This window comes from Danio rerio, chromosome 11, assembly GCF_052040795.2.
Source record: "Danio rerio strain M-AB ecotype USA chromosome 11, GRCz13ab, whole genome shotgun sequence".
NCBI classification, from domain to species: domain Eukaryota; kingdom Metazoa; phylum Chordata; class Actinopteri; order Cypriniformes; family Danionidae; genus Danio; species Danio rerio.
In genome coordinates, this window is record NC_141031.1 from 29,135,635 (window position 1) to 29,155,129 (window position 19,495).

The window sequence follows — 19,495 nt, forward strand, 5'->3', positions numbered from 1 at the left end:
GTGCACACTCCACTCGGAGCGTTGCATCCTCTTGGGCGCGTGCACGCGGCGCCTCTCTAACAGACATCTGTAGAGCTGCGGGCTGGGCGACACCCAACACATTTGCAAGGTTTTACAATCTGCGAGTGGAGCCGGTTTCCTCAAGGGTATTAGGTAACCCTTTGGTGATTGAGGAGACAACTCGGTAGGGTGTTGAAACACGCTTGCTGCGCCATTCTCCCTAACACGGAGGTACGTGTGCCTTTTTTATCTGTCAGTAAAGTTCCCCGTCAGGTGAGCCCTGCAGATTCCTCCGTGGCCCCCAGCACTGACTCAGCGGAGGAGTCACTTGCTGGCCCACTACGTTGTAGGTCTGCCCGCTGGTCAGCCCGCGTTTTGGGTATAGGTGCCTGCTATGCGTGATCCCCACTAGGCGATCCCATATGCTTATTCCGCCACGGTTAAGTCCCCCCCCTGGGCGGACCCGTGTCTTCCCTCTCCGCTAACCACTCTTTGCTATGCGTACTCCCCCTTTTTAGGGCTAGTCCATAGGTAAATTCTGCCATCTATCCCCCCCTTGGGTAACGGATGGCCTCCGCAGCGTCCTCCCTATCGGGATTGCACGCTTCCCAACGTACTGTCGTATTTCCTAGAATTATCTAGATGCTCACGACTTCCCAAAAAATATATCTAAATCCGTAAAACTTCTGTTGAAGTAGGATAAATTAGGGCCAGGGACACGTTGGAGGACCGCGCCCCCCATGATGTGGGTGCGTCACGCTTGCTTGACTATCTCCTCATCGGGGGTGTTGGTAAGGTGCAGTCATTATGGCGCTTTCCATATTCTCCCATTCATGGCACTGAAGTTCCCCAACCGAAGGGGAACGTTCGAGGTTACAGAGGTAACCCTTCGTTCCCCGAGGAGGGGAACGGAAGTGCCATATTCCGTCGCCATAATGACTGTCCCTTAGCTGTTTGAAAGTCTCTTCAGCTTAAAAGGATGGCGTCTGCTGGCTTCAGGTGTGCTTATATGCTGAGATAATTGCAGATGTCGCACACCTGCGCAAGCTTACGCTGCCAATTAATTTCATTCATTGGCCCGTTCAATACTCTCCAGATAAGCGGCTTCTGATCCGAATCCTCCCATTCATGGCACTTCCGTTCCCCTCCTCGGGGAACGAAGGGTTACCTCTGTAACCTCGAACGTTTTTTATTATTAATTATTTTATTTATTTATTTATTTTTTTATGTTTAATGGACAAGATAAGTAAAGAGAACTGACAGGAAAGCATGGTGCAGAGGGAGGGGAGGGATCGGCATAGGACCGCGAGGTGGAATTAAACTCGGGTCGCCGTAAGCCCCAGAGTGCATGTGTCGATGCACTAAACACTACACCACTGGCGCCGTCAAACTTATTAGCCCCTTTATGCTATAGTTTTTCGACAATCTACAGAACAAAACATCATTATACAATAACTTGCCCAATTACTCTACTCTGCCTAGTTAAGCTAATTAACTTAGTTAAGCCTTTAAATCTCACTTTAAGCTGTATAGAAGTGTCTTGAAAAATGTCTGGTAAAATATTATTTACTGTCATCATGGCAAAGATAAAACATATCTGTTACAAGAAATGAATTATTAAAACTATTATGTTTAGAAATGAGTTGAACAATTCTTCTCTCCGTTAAACAGAAATTGAGGTAAAAAAAAATTCAGGGGGGCTTATAATTCTGACTTCAACTGTATATATATATATATATATATATATATATATATATATATATATATATATATATATATATATATATATATATATATATATATATATATATATATATATAATTTCACAACACTACTCTTTGTGTTGTAATTTTGATTAAATAAATGCAGTTTATGAACACAAAGACTTCAAAAACAGAATAAAACAACGAGTGCAAACGTCTGATTGAGTTTGATAAAAAGGAACTGTGGACATGTAGAATCTGGAATGCATACAATGGCCAAACATTCAAAGCATATTTGTTTAAATTCTTTCTAGACATCAATGAAGTAATTATCATAACACCACATTACATTTCCGTATGTGGAATTTGGAGGAAATTGTGCAACTTAGAATGCTTTGATCGGACCAGATCTGTTACACCACACCTCTTACAGAAAAAAAATCAGATGTCAGATAGCATTTTAAAAATACAACATTTCCAAGATCATTACGACTCTGTGGAAACAGATCATTAGTTAAATAGTCAATCCATTCATGTGCACAATGAGCCTAATATTATTGAACATTGTTGTGCCAGATGGAGAGGTCAAAGCGGCAGGTGGAAGAACTGAGTTGAGTTACTAAACTGCCTAATTATTTCAAGACCTGCATTGATATCTGAATACAAAAAGGAGAAATTAAAAATAGGCAGGACACTCCATTTGTGTATTTTAAAGATATTTTGCATGCTTACCAAGGCTGAATTCATTTGATTAAAAAAAAAAAAAAGTGATAGGCTATCATAAAATATGTGTACAATTTTAAAGGGGTGGTCCAGATTGTATTTTTAAGGCTTGTGTTTATAAGTTGCAAAGCAATGTGTGCTTATGCTCCACTTGTAAAAAAAGAAAAAAAGAAAAAAAGAAAGAAATCTATCTTACTTTACTGCTACTCAGCTAACTGCTCTCTAAAATAAAATCTGCCAAGTGTCTTTCATATATATTCAGATCATAAGATTGTGTAAGTAATATTAAACGTTCACATATCTTTTGCGAGTTCGTTATTTGAGATCTAGAACGCATGGAAAGCAGTCGCACTGCAGCGCTGCTGAAGATTGTGGGTGTTTACAGCAGTTTGATGAATAAATATAAATTTGTAGCTAAATTGTTAATGGTGCTAAACAGCATTTCTCATTGTTTACATCCTTGTTTGCAAACCTTTAACGCTAGACACTATGCATGTAATAGATCAATTTTAACAAATAAAAATCTTACAGGTTGTGGCTCACAAGGCACAGTTTTATCTATTATGGTTGGAGCTGCTCCTGTTTTTAGCCAAATCCAACACTGATCTGTGACAGATTCTGAAAGCTCTCCTTTGTCAAATTCTAGCTAGATCTCTTTTTATAATTCTCTGGAACATAATTAAACTGAAGCTGCAAGCACTTCTCTCTTTGTGTCGTGCCATAATGGACCACCCTTTAAGATTTTTTCTTGTGATAAAAATACTAAATTTCCAACAGGCATCACTCCAGTCCTCTCTGTCACTTGACAGTGTTATTATAAAATCAACGAGTATTAATTTTTAGCATACATTTTTGTTGTTTTTAATAGTTTGAAAATACTTTATTTTGATATTTTCTGTTTTAATTTTCATTTAAGTTAATGTATTTTTTCCAGGATGTACTGGATTTACTGGTTATTTAATAAAATGTAAAATCTTAATATTTGTTTAAAGAAAATTCTGATTACATTACTTTCAAACAAATGTTTTTTTATTTACATTTTTTTTGACAAAACCTTTTTTTATTTGTTGTAAATAAAACTCGAACCTAACATTGCTTTCTTCAAGTGAGCTGTTAAAATGTGTGACTATTACAAGACTTGCATTAAAGTCTAAACAAAAAAAGGGAAAAATAGGCAGCAGACACTCCTCTTCCTCCAGATAAAAGGCATTGCTCTCAGTGTGAATGGGTCAGTCTGTGACCCGTGGAGCCTGACCGGTGTCCTCTTCACCCACTGGCAGCTGCATCAAAAGCTGTCCTCCAGCGTTTTTGTTTTCCGAGAGCTGTGTGCCCATTGGACGAGCTCTAGAGGTTTTTCAGCACTTGCCCATGGGACTTTCAGGCCTCAAAGGGAAACCTCGCTCTGATCTCCCACATACCAGTCAGAGCGGTCCGCACGTGGCAAAGATACAATACACGTTTACATTTCAACCCCCCATAAAAGAGCAGCTGAAACACAAGCATTGAGTGCTATGATTGCTTTCACTTTCAGATATATATATTTTTTTATTTAAAGCACAGGTAACTTTTTTTAAAATAAAATACTTTTTTCACTTCAAATCTATGATAAAGTGATAATGAATGCTGCTTCGTTAGAGTACTTTCTGATACTGATACCAACAGAAAGCTGTCAATCTGCTTCATTTAAAACAACATTTGTTTTATATCAGATGAAAAGATTAGAGAGATGACATTAAAATATTTTTGTGTACGTCAATAAGATGGAGGCATTTGCTATTTTTATATGATACAACCAAGGCCGGAGTGGGACTCCTTTTCAGCCCTGGAGTTTAAAGCCTCAGACCGGCCCACCTCAGTTGACGACTGACTATATTAAAATAAGGTCATTTCCAAATCAGTTTCTAATGGCACTATCACATCTTTTTTAACAATGTTCAACAATTCTAACATTATTATATGTCTTACCAATAAAAATGAACAAAATAAATAAATAAATTACCCATTCATTAAATTACTCAATGAGGTTCGAACCCAGGTCGGCAGCGTCATAATGCATCGTGCTGACCACTGGACTACAACGGCTTATATTAATGAAGTGAATCATCTGAGTTACATCATCATAATAAATAAAAAGAGCGGAGCTGCGGCAAAATAATGAATAAAAAGAGTGAGGCTGTAGTCAAATAAATAAATAAATGAAAAAAAGTGCGACTGCTGAGAGCAACAGAGTCTGGAGCTAGGGACACCGGCCCTATTAATTAGCCATTTATTGATTTAGCTGCAACCCTGGCTTATTGCGGATATGCACCCAGGTCTACATTCTGGGGACAGCGAAATATGTAACCGGAGGTACTTTCTCTTGCTGGTTCTCTTCTCACATGAATCCACTTGAGGGCGTGCTATATACTTCAGCCAATCAGGCCAGCTTGCTGTCGACTGACTGACTGACCCACCAACCCCCTTGCCTAAAAAAGCAACCCCTTTCCCCTTTCAAAAGCAATATGGAAAAAGTCGTTGAATGATTTCACCATGTTTTCAGCCTGTTTGTTTACACTCACAGGAAAAAAGGTAGAAAATCTGTCACTGGGCTGGTACATATCCACAATAAGCTTGTGTTGCTAATTTGTGTTTAGTTTTGTAAGTTATGATACAAATTTTGGTTCCAGTGATGGATTTTCTTAAAGAAGTCAATATGCTGTTTTGGTTCATAATAAATGTTTATTAATGATTATTGTTAATAGGTTGATAGGAGTTGTATTGCATATTTTTCTGGTTATATTGCAATAAAGGTTCTCTATTTGCATCAATGGTACCATGAAGAACCATTAACATCCATGGAAACTTTTTGAGTGCACAAAAGCTTCTTAAAGTGAAAAAGTTTTTTTTTAGATAATTGAAATGTTCTTCACACTAAGAAATAAAGTTCCTTTTAAGATACAATGACTGACATGTTCTTTGAGGAACCCACAATGGTGCTATGGCATCACCGCCCAAATGCCCTGTTTTGGAACCTTTAATTTAAAAAGCGTATACAATTAAAAGGAATAGGTTAATATTCTATATTGTATGTTTATCTAAAATATGCCACCTTTTTATTTATTTTTTTAAAGATAGAAGGATTATTATTTAAATTATTAGCATCAAAATGTTATCTGAACACACTGCAGTGCTTTAAAATGTACTGTATCTTGAATTAAAAGTCAATGACTTTAAAGGCAGAGTGAACTGGACGTTTATGCTGAGCTTTATTTCAGTATGATGTTGTATTTCCAGCCAAAATTGAATATTTAGTAGGGGGCGAAATTTATTTTTGCACTCCACGTTATATCTTTCACTGGCAGCAAATTAATGGTTTTAGGGGCGTGGCTAAGCATATTTCACCCAATCGGTCAAACTGACATCATCAGAAAGAAACTGCATTCCAGAGTGGAAGCATTTATTCATTCATTTTCCTTCAGTTTACTCCTTTTATTCATCAGGGGTCGCCACAGCAGAATGAATCGCCAACTTATCCAGCATATGTTTTACACAGCAGATGCCCTTCCAGCTGCAACCTAATACTAGGAAACACCCATTCACACTCATTCACACACACACACACACACACACACACACACACACACACACTACAACCAATTTAGTTTATTCAATTCACCTATAGCGCTTGTGTTTGGACTGTCGGGGAATCTGGAGCACTCAGAGGAAACCTATGTAAATACGGGGGGAACATGCAAACTCCACACAGAAATGGCAAGTGGCCCAGCCGGACTTAAACCTGCGACATTCTTGCTGTAAGGCGACAGTGCTAACCACTGAGCCACCGTGCCGCCAGAAGTGGAAGCAAATTGTTAGTGTTTGATTAAAGATTACCAAAATAGTTTGTTTTCATTGCTTTTGCATAGATTGAATTTTAACCTTAAGACTAATCATGAGTGCGAGCAAAACAAACACAGTAAATTCAGATTTCCTGTGGACCTAAATAACTTTGTAACATTCTACCACATTGCTTGCAGTGTAAAGAATAAACAAACAGGACATCAGCATGTGAGGTCTGTTTTCGGATATGCCTGAATATTAAAGAAGCACATCCTATAAGGAATTATTTACACTCAAACTAATAAAGCCTACAAATAGGAGCAGAGCCTCTTCAGCAGCATCCCAAATATTTGGTAGAGTAGTTTAGCGTAAAAACAAACAGGAACTTGCTTTTAAACATTAGTGAAGTAGTCTAATGTGGAGTTGTCTAAAAGCAGTAAGGGCTGGAGCTGTTGCTAGGATGAAGACAGGGAGTGTTCGTGCATTATTCTGCAGAGCGGGGAAACTGTTTGAAGATAGATGGGAACTTTCAATCTGTTTAGGTCGGCCTGAATGGAGCGCTCCTCAAATGTGTCAGCTCCATTGTGATCTGGAATGAATTATTTGGCTTAAGAGCATCAATGGAGGGGCCATAGAAAGGCTTTCTGGTAAAGTTCACCACACAGACTTCACATAGATTAGTGCAGCCTGGAGATATAAAAGTGAATGTTTGTTAAAAAAATGTTAACGTGTCTCTGCTGGTAACTTACTATTGACCATTGCAACATTTGGTAATATTTAAACTCATAAATCTGTGATCACACTACTTATAATCTAGTCAACAATAAAGATTCTAACTATATTAGCAATTTTTCTTAAATGCTCAAGTTTCAAGTCAGTTAGATTAGGGTTGTTTTTATAGTTCGTTATAATTTATTGTGAAAAAGATACTAATATTATTGGACAATAATATTGTTCCACTGTGCTATTAAACATTTTTTTTAGAACGACAGGGTACAGAGACTTATTTCAAAAATGGATTAAATTCATTTATTTCCTTAAAATCCTACAAACAATACCCTACAATGAAATTGTAAAAAAATTGATTTTTTTTTAATTGTTGCAATTTTATTTAAAATAAAAACCTGTAAAAACCTTGGCACACCTGTATTTGGGAATTTTTGCCCATTCCTCTTTGCTGTACCTCTCAAGCTCTATGAGGTTGGATGGGAAGTGATGGTGTACAGCCAAATCCTTCAATAGGATTTGGGTCTGGGCTCTGGCTGGGCCACTTAAGGACATTCACCGAGTTGTTGTGAAGCCACTCCATTAATATTTTGGCAGTGTGCTTTGGGACATTGTCCTGCTAGAAGATAACCTGTCGCCTCAATCTGAGGTCAAGAGCACTCTGAAGCAAGTTTTCATTCAGGATGTCTCTGTACATTGCTGCATTCATCTTTTCCTCTATCCTGACTACTCTTCCAGTTCCTGCCGCTGAAAAACATCCCCAGAGCATAATGCTGTCACCACCATGCTTCATAGGGATGGTATTAGCCTGGTAATGAGCGGTGCCTGGTTTTCTCCAAATGTAACACCTGGCATCCACTCCAAACAGTTCAATTTAAGTCTCATCAGACTAGAGAATTTAGTTTCTTTTGGTCTGAGAGTCCTTCAGATGCCTTTTGGCAAATTCCAGGCAAGGAGTGGCTTCTGTCTGACCACTCTACCATACAGGCCTGATTGGTGGATTGCTGCACAGATGGTTGTTCTTTTGTAACAATCTCCTTTCTCCACAGTAGAACGCTGGAGCTCAGACAGAGTCTGATCAGAGTATTGATCACCTCCCTGACTAAGGCTTTTCTCCCCCGATCACTCAGCTTAGATGGCCAGCCAGCTCTAAAAAGATTCCTGTTGGTTACAAACATCTTCTACTTAGGGGTGATGGAGGTCACTCTGCTCATCGGAACTTTCAGAGCAGCAGAAATGTTTCTGTAACCTTCCCCAGCCTTCTGCCTCAAGACAATCCTGTCTCGGAGGTCTACAGACAATTCCTTTGTCTTCATGCTTGGTTTGTGCTTTGATATGCACTGTCAACCCTGGGACCTTATATAGACAGGTGTGATTTCTTTCAAATCATGTCCAATCATTTCAATTTGCCATAGGTGAACTCCAATTAAGCTCCTGAAACATCTTAAGAATGACCAGTGGAAACCGATTATACCTGAGCTCAATTTAGAGATTCAAGGCAAAAGTGATTTTTCAGGAATTTTATTTTTATTAAATTTGCAACAATTTCAAAAAAATATTTTTTCACATAGTCATTATGGGGTATTGTGTGTAGAACTTTAGGGAAATAAATCAAATGAATATATTTTGGAATAACGCTGTAAAAAAGTAATTTTGTAAAAAAATGTGGTATAAAGTGAAGCGCTATGAATACTTTCTGCATGCACTCTAACAAAAATGATTTCTCAATATTTTGTCAATAAAATTATATTTTCTTCTGAATCTCTATTATTTGTTCCTAGGTATGCTGTTCCGATGCTAAGTTAAGTGTCATTGAACTTCAATGAACAATTTTAACTACAACATTTGGACTCAAAAGATGAGTGTATATCTATTTTTATTTTGTAATGTGAGTGACTCTAAAATGTCATCCTGCACATTGTGAAAATTACAATTTTAATATTATCATAAACAATAAATATCACAGGTTCTAGTTTGTAGTCCTGAAAAAATGCAATAATGTCTCAAATGAGATATTTCACCCAGAAAGTAAAATTTACTAGCTATTTACTCACCCTCATGTATTTACAAACTTTTAAGTATTTTTATGTTGAATGCAAAAGAAGATAATTTGAAGTATGTTGGTAACCTGAAAAAACAAAAACAAAAACAAAAAAAAAAAACTATGCAAGTCATTGGCTACCCGGTTTCTAAATTGTTCATACTATCTTCCTTTGTGATCAACAGAATAAAACAGATTCGGTACAAGTACAAAGCAAATGATTCCTAAATAAAACATTTGTGTGAACTATCCCTTTAATAAGAAAACATCTCTGTAAACGAGAACACTTTAAACTCCACACCTGCAGTAAATCCACTTTTATAAGCACTTCCAGGAATGCTGTCCCAAAATTATCATTCAAGAAATATGTAAACAATGATGACGCTAAGCTCCACAGCTTCTAAACGTAAAATTAAATGGTTGAGCGCTAGGAAAGTTCAATGACAGCCTAAGCATAAAACCCAAACTCCGAAATGACTGGCTTCCAGCAGTAGCTGTGCGTAGTTTCAGCTAACCCGAATGGCAGCCCATTTGCCACACACGTTGACAACCAAATGAACCCAAACAAAACAAGGTCTGCACTCGAGAAAGAGAACCACATCAAGCCAACCTAAATAGCATGTATGTTGGCACACGTCTGCATAATCAGGGCCAGCAAGATCTGGTGAAAGCCATTTTAACTCAGAGGAAGCTCAGTTTACTTTGAGTCAGATTATTTAAAGCTTCATTATGTAATGAGATTGTTTACTGCATTTAGTTTGGGTCATGTTACAATAACACATTAGAGAAAATAATAAGGCTGTCATTTCAAAAGTAACTGTATCACTACATCTGCGACAGCATAATAATGTAAGAGTCATCAAGAAACAAAAACTAACACTACTCACATTGTTAGTTATCATTGCTATTCTTGAGGTGAACAATCAATCTGTGTGAGTTAATCCACACACACACACACACACACACACACACACACACACACACACACACACACACACACACACACACACACACACACACACACACACACACACACACACACACACACACACACACACACACACACACACACAAAGTTTGCATTGGTAAAATCTGAAGATTTGCTTCCCTCAATACTGAAAAAAATACTGAAGTAAAGTATATGGGAATTTTGATTTCATTCAGACTATCTAGGATGCACTCTACATATCAAACTGTTAAGTTAACATCCTCACTTTTTAGGACAGATGCCAAATTTTCCTGTTTTGACAGACTCTTTTACATTTCCCTCTGTAAAATCCCCTGGAACAGATGCCAGACTGTGGTAAGTGAGGATAATTTCTTCTTTATGTTTCATTAATGCTGAAGTAAGCTATACCCAATGTAAAAACAGATGACCTCACCGTGACAAACGTCTGTGGGAATACATGATCCCTAGTTAGGCCTACTGCACAAGCGCTGTCAAAACTGCATGAAACAGTAGTGTAGTACATAAGGTGTTTAATTTCACTCGTTTATGATCATGCAGTTGCAAAAAAACTGAAAATGTGAGAAATAACGTCAGAAAATTTGCTTTAAAAAAAAAGTCAAAGACTCTGCATTTGAAGGGAAAAATGGCAAAACTGAGAGATACACTCAAATGTCTGACTTATATCTATATTTAAGTTTCAAGTTGACTTGAAATTATTGCTCTTTTCTGAGGATTATGAGTTTATATGTCATAAATGTAATCATATTTTATAAAAAGTGTGTTACATCTTTACATCAAGTGTGTTGTTTGATCTCACAATTGCAAGAAAGCAGTTGTAAAATTTTGAGAAGTGAAGACAAAGTTGTGAGAAAACTGGCTTTCTTTTCAAATAAAATGTTAAAAACGCAAAATTTTGAGGAGAAAAAAGGCAAAACAGATATTCTCAAAACTCTGATTTATATTTCAGTTTCAAGTTGACTTGAAATCATTGCTCTATTCAGAGGATTATTAGTTCATGGTCCGTGTATCATCCGTTCATTTGATTATTCCTTTTATTACAGAAAACGAAACATAAGAAAAACGATGAATATTTCGTTTTTCTGTTTATTCTGTAGGCAGAAAAAACGGAAACTCATCTGTTATTCTGCTTATTAACTTAAAACGAAATATTAAAACAAACACAAAACCAAAACGAAATAATGAGTCAAAAAATGGTCCGTGTACGGTCCGTGTACGTTTTGTTCATTTGTTTTCCATTTTCAAACGGAATAAAGGAAATGGAGAAAACGGCCGTTTTTCCGTTTTTCTTTTGCTCACGAGAAAACGAAAAAACGAGATTTTGGCTGGATTTTCGTTTTTTGGTTTAGGGTAGGAAAACGGATAAACGACTTTAAAATTCATTTTACACATGTAGGCGGTGCTGAAACGCCCACTTTCCTCTAATTGGTCAACCAAATCTGCGCTCGTGACGTCACCCTCAAAATAAAAGCCTTACACGCAGGCTTTTAATTATTATTATTTAATTATATATATAAACAAAGTTTACATATTCTATCATTTGAACCACACACAGTTAGCAGGCTTACATTCATTGCGTATGTATAAATTAAATAAAAACGTAAATCAGCAGTATTCTTAGACATTTGTCATTAAAATAAGGTCATAGTTCACTGCCAAACTTCTTGCTGCTGTGCACCTGATGCTGAGCAAAGATAGCCATTTCCGAGCTGCACCTGGTTTACATGATTGTTTCAGAGCTATTGTAGGCCTAAATAATAGCCTACTCTGTAAAAAATAATAATTTATTATTATTATTATTATTATTATTATTATTATTATTATTAGGCCTATTATTATTAGTATTGTTATTATTATTATTTACTTAGTTATTCAATGGTTGTAAGAACACATTGGACCCTGCATGGGGCTATAATAAATGGTACCTTTTGTTTCTATTGGATTTTCTCCTATTTTAATTTAATATATGCCTTTAGCCTATTGTAAATATTTATTTGATAAGTAATACTTTTTTATTGTAACGTCAAAGTAGGCCTGTCTTATTATTATTATTTTTTGTTATTAGTTTGTCGTTGTTGTTGTTATTATTATTGTAGCAGGGACATAGCCACAGGTGTGGCAGAGTGTGCTGGTGCCACCCAAAGTGGCATCTTGCACCTGAAAATAGATGCCTTCGCGCTCAAGCGCGCGCAAAAAAAACTTGCACAGGCAAAAGTAATGATGAATGTGTTGAAGGAAAAAAAAAACATTCTAATTATTTGTTAATAAAATAGTGCAACATTATTCTCAGTCAGTGTAGGCTGAAAAAATTAAGATCGCCAGCATTTCAAGGGTGGTTTTATTTTTAGTTCATTGCTGTGACGCGCTATATTTCACTAAGGCTGCATGAGACTGCGCATCTTGCTTATTTTCTCTATTTTACATACAGAACATATCATACAGTCCAGGTTCTACCGTTCTAGTGAGTGTGGGGCATTGCTTTACAGTGGTAAAGTGGATTATTTCTTGGCAAATTCATAATGATTCACTTTGTTTAGTAATAAATTTCATAGTTATAAAATAACTACATTTCAAGAATATGTTAACACTTTCAACTATTTAGAATTATTTATTGCATCAAAAGTAATTTCAAAGTAACATTAAATGTACGTATAAACTGCTTAATTTGTGTGTGTAAACACCTAAGATGCAAAAAGCTTATTTAGACCAGAATAGGCCTACTAAATGCAACGGTCAATGTATGTAAACTTATGACCTAAAATGTCTTAAATGACTAAATTTAAGTCTTTTTAAGTTTTTAAATAATCTAAGTTTAACATAAATGATTTAAACTTTAAACTTCAAACTAACAGAGTATGGCAAATTAATTGTTTTTTAAATGGAGGTCAGGTGTCTATCTTAATTATAATTATTAAATATTATGACACTATAATTCAGTGGTGTATTGGAGAGTACGCACCTTTTAATTAATTAATTTTAAATAAGTGGTTTATCCTAAATAAAATGCAATGGGATCGGTGTGCAATGAATAGTTTGAAAACCCCTGGTTCAGACTAGATGCATACTGCCAGATGCATATAGTGCATAAAAAATAAAAAAGATAATTCGGTAAAGCGCGTGATGCGCGCAGAAATAATTAAGTTCTCTTTTTCTTTAATCAATACTTTTCCATTTGAGGAATTACAGTTATTAATAGCTTAGTCCTTATAAACGATCAGTTCATGAAATACACAATTTACGGATCAATGAAGAATAAGAAGAATATGCAACGCATTATGATCCTTGAATGATCAGAGCGCATTTATATAAACTATATATTTTATATAATCCATAAATATTAAAAAACATTATACATTTAAAGTAATGGAACATTATATGTTATAAAATCTAAACTATTATTTAGGCTACAGGCTAAATAAAGGCGCCTTTTCGGGGCTGTTCACCGCGTGCGTCAAAGAAAAGACATGACACAATCTCTATAAAAACTTGTTGTTTATTTACAATATCTAAAAGGATATAAAACATCTAACATGCATCTCCATTCTCAACGAGTTTCTGTGTTCTGCATCCTTCACAGACCGATGGTCTCATTCCGAGGTAATCTGTAAATATTCTCATTTGGTTCTGGCACATTCTTGATTAAAGGTGAAACTGACCGGCGCAACGGATGATTTGTCATCTAGGGTGACTACAGTTATAATACAGGTTATGGAACTATTTCACTTTAATTTCATATTATTATTTTATTAAACAAACAAACCAGTTTTTGTTTTGGCTCTGCATGCAGCATATTGGATCTTTGAAGCATTGCACTTCAAATGTTATTCCTTTTTTTTTATTGTATTTTAATATTTTTAATTATACAACACAAAATTGGTTCTAAACAGATACATTTTTCTATAGGCTATGATGAAGTGTATATTTTTGTTCACACAGGTCCTATACAAAACTGTGTGGATGGATGATTTGTTTCTCCGTGAAAATCACTCATTTAATAAGCAAAACAGGCCAAAATGTTGTTTAGCTTGCGTCAAACTGGATGGACAATTTACAAACATATTGAATACAAAGGCTGGTTATTTTATGCAATGAGGGACAATAGGCCTATTACAAATTAAAGAAAATTATTTGCATATTAAAACGAAAATATATAATACAACAACAGATCCTACCTCGTAAGAAATGACTTTAGATAATGTAAATAAGCATCAAGTTTTTTTTTTGAGATTGTGTGTCTAATTCAGTAGTGTAGTGTGTTCGCGTGGGTTTCCTCCGGGTGCTCCGGTTTTCCCCACAGTAGACATGCGGTACAGGTGAATTGGGTAGGCTAAATTGTCCTTACTGTATAAGTGTGTGTGTATGTGGATGTTTCCCAGAGATGGGTTGTGGCTGGAAGGGCATCCGCTGCATAAAAACTTGCTAAATAAGTTGGCGGTTCATTCCGCTGTGGCGACCCCAGATTAATAAAGGGACTAAGCCGACAAGAAAATGAATGAATAATGTGCAATACTAATTTAAAATACGTATCACTAAGCTTATATGTGAAATAGCAGGGCCCGCTGTAGCACTTTCTCAAGAAGAGCAAATGTCAAATTATTAGCGCAACGCACATGTAGCGAGCTTATCTGTTTGTCGGAACTACTAGACACAATTTTTTTATCAACTATAATGTGTTTAATTAGTTAATTTGAAATTTATTTCATTATTCCAGCAATAATTGTTGAGTGAAAGAATGCGCTAGAAATATGCATTGCGGCTCCCTTTATTGTACAGGCTTATTGCACTTAAACTTTTTTAGGTTCGGCTCTCGAATTAGTAAGGTTATGAGTAAATGTTATTTAAAATATTTAAAGCCTGCCATCTAGCCTACAATAACAGCAAATTTAATAATAAAAAAATAATAAGACAGGCCTACTTTGGCGTTGCAATAAAATAGTATTAATTATCAAATAAATAATTACAATATATAATTAAAATAGGAAGAAATAAATGAAAACAAATGGTACCCTTTGTTTTTATAGCAGGGCTAAAGTGTTCTTATTCTGGTTCTGGTAACAACTATTAAAAAGAAAAAAAAACACACCAAACAATAAAAACACTAGTAACTGATAATAATAATAATAATAATAATAATAATAATAATAATAATAATTATTATTATTATTATTATTATTATTATTATTACTATAAAGCCCTTGCTCTGAAACATTCATGTAAACCAGGTGCTCCTCGGAAATGGCTTTCTTTGCTCTGCATCAGGTGCACAGCAGCAAGAAGTTTGGCAGTGAACTATGACCTTATTTTAATGACAAATGTCTAAGAATACTGCTGATTTACGTTTTTATTTAATTTATACATACGCAATGAATGTAAGCCTGCTAACTGTGTGTGGTTCAAATGATAGAATATGTAAACTTTGTTTATATATATAATTAAATAATAATAATTAAAAGCCTTCGTGTAAGGCTTTTATTTTGAGGGTGACGTCACGAGCGCAGATTTGGTTGACCAATTAGAGGAAAGTGGGCGTTTCAGCACCGCCTACATGTGTAAAATGAATTTTAAAGTCTTTTATCCGTTTTCCTACCCTAAACCAAAAAACGAAAATCCAGCCAAAATCTTGTTTTTTCGTTTTCTCGTGAGCAAAATAAAAACGGAAAAACGGCCGTTTTCTCCATTTCCTTTATTCCGTTTGAAAATGGAAAACAAATGAAAAAAACGTACACGGACCCACGGACCGTACACGGACCATTTTTTGACTCATTATTTCGTTTTGGTTTTGTGTTTGTTTTAATATTTCGTTTTAAGTTAATAAGCAGAATAACAGATGAGTTTCCGTTTTTTCTGCCTTACAGAATAAACAGAAAAACGAAATATTCATCGTTTTTCTGATGTTTCGTTTTCCGTAATAAAAGGAATAATCAAATGAACGGATGATACACGGACCGTTCATATATCATAATTCATAATATATATCTAATTATATATTATATAAGGTGTGTTTTATTTCACTTGTTTTTGATCTCACAATTGCAAGAAAACAATGAAAATGATGAGAAATAAGTCAGAACTGTGAGAAAATGTTCTATTTTTCAAATAAAAAGTCAAAAACAGAGAAATGTGTTAAATTTCACTCGTTTTTGATCTTGCAATTGCAAGAAAATAATGATCATTTTGAGAATGAAGTCAGAATTGTGAGAAAATTAGCTTTTTTTCCAAATAAAAAAAACTAAAACTTAAACTTTTTTGGGAAAAATGACAAAACTGAGAGATACACTCAAAATTCTGATTTATATTTCAGTTTGAAGTTGACATTTTGAAATTATTACTCTGTCTGAGGATTATGAGTTTATATATCATAATTTATAACTATTTATCATTTTGAACAATCAAAAAAGTGGAAAGAAAATCTGAATTTTGAGACTTTAACTCAAAATTCAAACCTTTATTTATTGCAATTTTAAGTTGCAATATCTCACAATTCTGGCTTTTACCTCAAAATTCAGAATAACAAGGGAAAAAGTCATAGATGTGACATTAACTGCCTGAATTGCACTTGATTTTGCCCATGTAAGTAATATACTAACCTGTAGTACAGAAGCTCCATCTCGAGCTGCTCAATGTGCCTCTGCAGGACAGGGATGTGACTGGCTTTGGTCTCCAGCTCCTTCACTTTTTTAAGGCCGCTGAGCACAGCTTGTCTGGCTTCCTCCACCCTCTTCCTCATCTCCACCTGCTCCTTCTTTAAAGTCCTGTTACATTCCTCTAGCATAAGCGACGTCTCACGTGATATTCGCAGTTCTTGCTCCAGCTTCTGATTGAAGAACATGGCCTCCTCGACCTGTCCATCCCGGGACGCCCGGAGCAACTCCACTTCTCTCAGGAAACTCTGGATGTCCTTCAGACTACCGGAAATGTTGGGCTTCTGGACTGTTCTCCGTTGGTGGGCGATGAAACAGCCACCTTCTGGTTTATGTTTCGAGTGGCTTTTCCACAGGCCCACCTAAGAAACACCAAAACATGTCAGTGGAATGTTATATGGAAAGCACATCATTTAGACAACCAACGCTCATTGCTAGTATAAGTCAAAGCTGTCAAAGTGAGTTTGAAAATCTATAAAATACTCAACCCATGTTGTCGATTAAACAAGAATACCATTTTTGTTTATACCTGTACATATATATTCATATACAATGAATGACTGTATACTGTGCTATATTGAAAGCACTGTTGCCAGATACTTTTATCCAAAGTGACTTATGTACATTGCATTCAGGTACACATTCTTCAGTTCTTGCTTTCACTTGGAATTTAACCACGTCCTTTGATGTTTCTACTGCCATGCAAGCTCTACTCTACTGAGCTACAGTAAACAAATGTGATTTCTGGTTGTGAGTATCTTTTAATGTTTTTTTTCAGCTTGTGATGTTATGTTTGTACCACACAATGTCATAAGATGTTAATATTGGTTTAGATGTAAGTTGCCAGCGACTAAGGAAATTTTATTTTGATGTCAAATAATGACACGAAATGACGTTGATATTTTGTTGATTTTAGGATGTATTGGAAAGTGACCAATGACTGTAAAAAATATGGACGATGCGACAGCCCTTTTTCCCACTGAACGCCTTGAGGGCAAAACGCCTGCTTGACGGGCACAAACTGTCGCAAAAGACTGCTGAAATTGGAGCCAGACATGCGCAGAAGGATTGTCTGATGGAGCCAGAGGAGGAGCCGCGAAAATGAGCGGAGTCGAGCTTCCAATCAAACGCTTTATGTAAAATCAACCACGCCCCCCGAACTTCTCAGCATGCGTTTGCTGTCATATCAACACAAATGGATGTAATAACGTTAACAAATATGAGGGTTTTATATATTCAATCACGCCAGCTCCGGGCCACAGCGCATAACCTACTCGCGGCGTCGCAGGCTTATTCCGGCTCGCATGCGGCAGTGCCGGCTCGCTCGGCCGCCGCATCTGGCTCGATTGACTCGGGCTGGAATCGGGCAGTGAGTCCAGGCATCCGGAGTAGGTCCAGGAGAGGTAGTCAGTCTGAGCTCTAAGGGATAAGTCTCCGGCAGGCGAGAATCTAGCCGGAACTGTGTTTTGCTATCTGGGTGGTTAGGCGTGTATCAGCAAACTAATAAAGCCCGAAAAAAGCCCTGAACTTAGCGAATAAACAGTGTTCCACCAGGATCATGTATGTCAGAAACTATAGTTTACTGCTGAACTCATTTTGTCATGGTAAAATAACACAGAAATCGAATAATAACACTTCAGTCTCCTGCCGAAGCTCAGACGCGCTGCTTTGAGAAACTGTCAATCACAGCTGTCAATCACGATGACACGCCCAGCATTAAATTACTGCTAAAAACAAACTGTTTACAAAAATGAAGATCTGCACCTATTTCAGCACAATAACCAGTGCCTTAATCGACCAGAACCATCTTTCGGGACATTTTATTGCAAGTGTAATAATTTTTTTTATTTGGGCTCAAGTCTCCTTCATTAACACGGAGGAGGCGGGCTTTATGACTTGTACTGCAGCCAGCCCCCAGGGGGCGATCTAACGGCCGAGACCTTCACTCAAACGCAGGCTTGCGGCACACTTGAAAGAGACCAAAATCCAATGTCGAGCCAACATCTTAAACCAACATTATATTGGCCTCAAATACTGACATTTATTCATTAGATATGACAACCAAAATCCAATGTCTGATAGACATCATAGTGATAACGTCCACATAACGTCAAGCTGTAACAGCATTAGATTATTTTGTTGCATTTTTGTTTGCATTAGAAAGTGACTAAAATGCTACGTCTGTAACACATTAGACATTGACATCAACCAGATTATAATTTCAAAACAAATGCAATGTCCCACGATGTTGAACGTCAATCTGACATCAAGTTGACGTTCTGTGCCTGCTGGGTAATGGTTTTAAAAAAAAATTCCTGTACACTGCTGTATGCAGACCCCACACTTATCATGCATGTTCTGCCACCAATAGTCATATGTGGCCAAATTTGCAATCTGAGAAAATGTCAAAAGAAAAGATTGTCTCCAGCAATTAAATAAATAATAAAAATGTTACTATGACTGTTCATCTCACTTTCTTTGAATTGCACATTTATATCTTACAATTTTAAGTTATACAGTGCTCAGCATGTACAAGTACACCCCTCACAAATCAAAATTTCAAATTCATATTTTTAATAGGAAGCTATACAATATTATATTTGTGCATAAATCTGGAGCTTATCTAACAAAACAACTTATGATAACAGTCCAAAATCTAGTACACACTAATTTACATCTTATAGAAAAATATTACATACAATTTTTTTTAAAAAGAGGAAAAATCAAGAGAAACATTTTTTTTTAATTTAGTTGACATTTTGTAGGTTGTAATTTATTTTTGCAAAATTTTGCTTAAACTTACTTGTATTATCTTTCAATGTCTAAATATATTGTGTGACTAAAATATTCTTTTGATAAATGTATCTGTTTAGTAAAT

The 19,495-nt window shown here is 36.1% G+C and overlaps 1 protein-coding gene across 3 annotated transcripts in view; it reads right to left on the minus strand.

Moving 5' to 3' along the window:
- efcc1 (EF-hand and coiled-coil domain containing 1) overlaps window positions 1–19,495 on the minus strand; it is a 70,108-nt gene that overhangs the window by 44,808 nt on the left and 5,805 nt on the right. For 2 of the 3 annotated variants that reach the window (XM_087273794.1, XM_087273793.1), the window contains exon 2: window positions 16,564–16,979. In XM_087273794.1, coding sequence (XP_087129920.1) covers window positions 16,564–16,979 — 416 coding nt within the window. Of the gene's footprint in view, window positions 1–15,976; window positions 16,253–16,406; window positions 16,980–19,495 lie in introns of those variants that run through there. The other variant, XR_015502656.1, reaches the window with a different exon arrangement.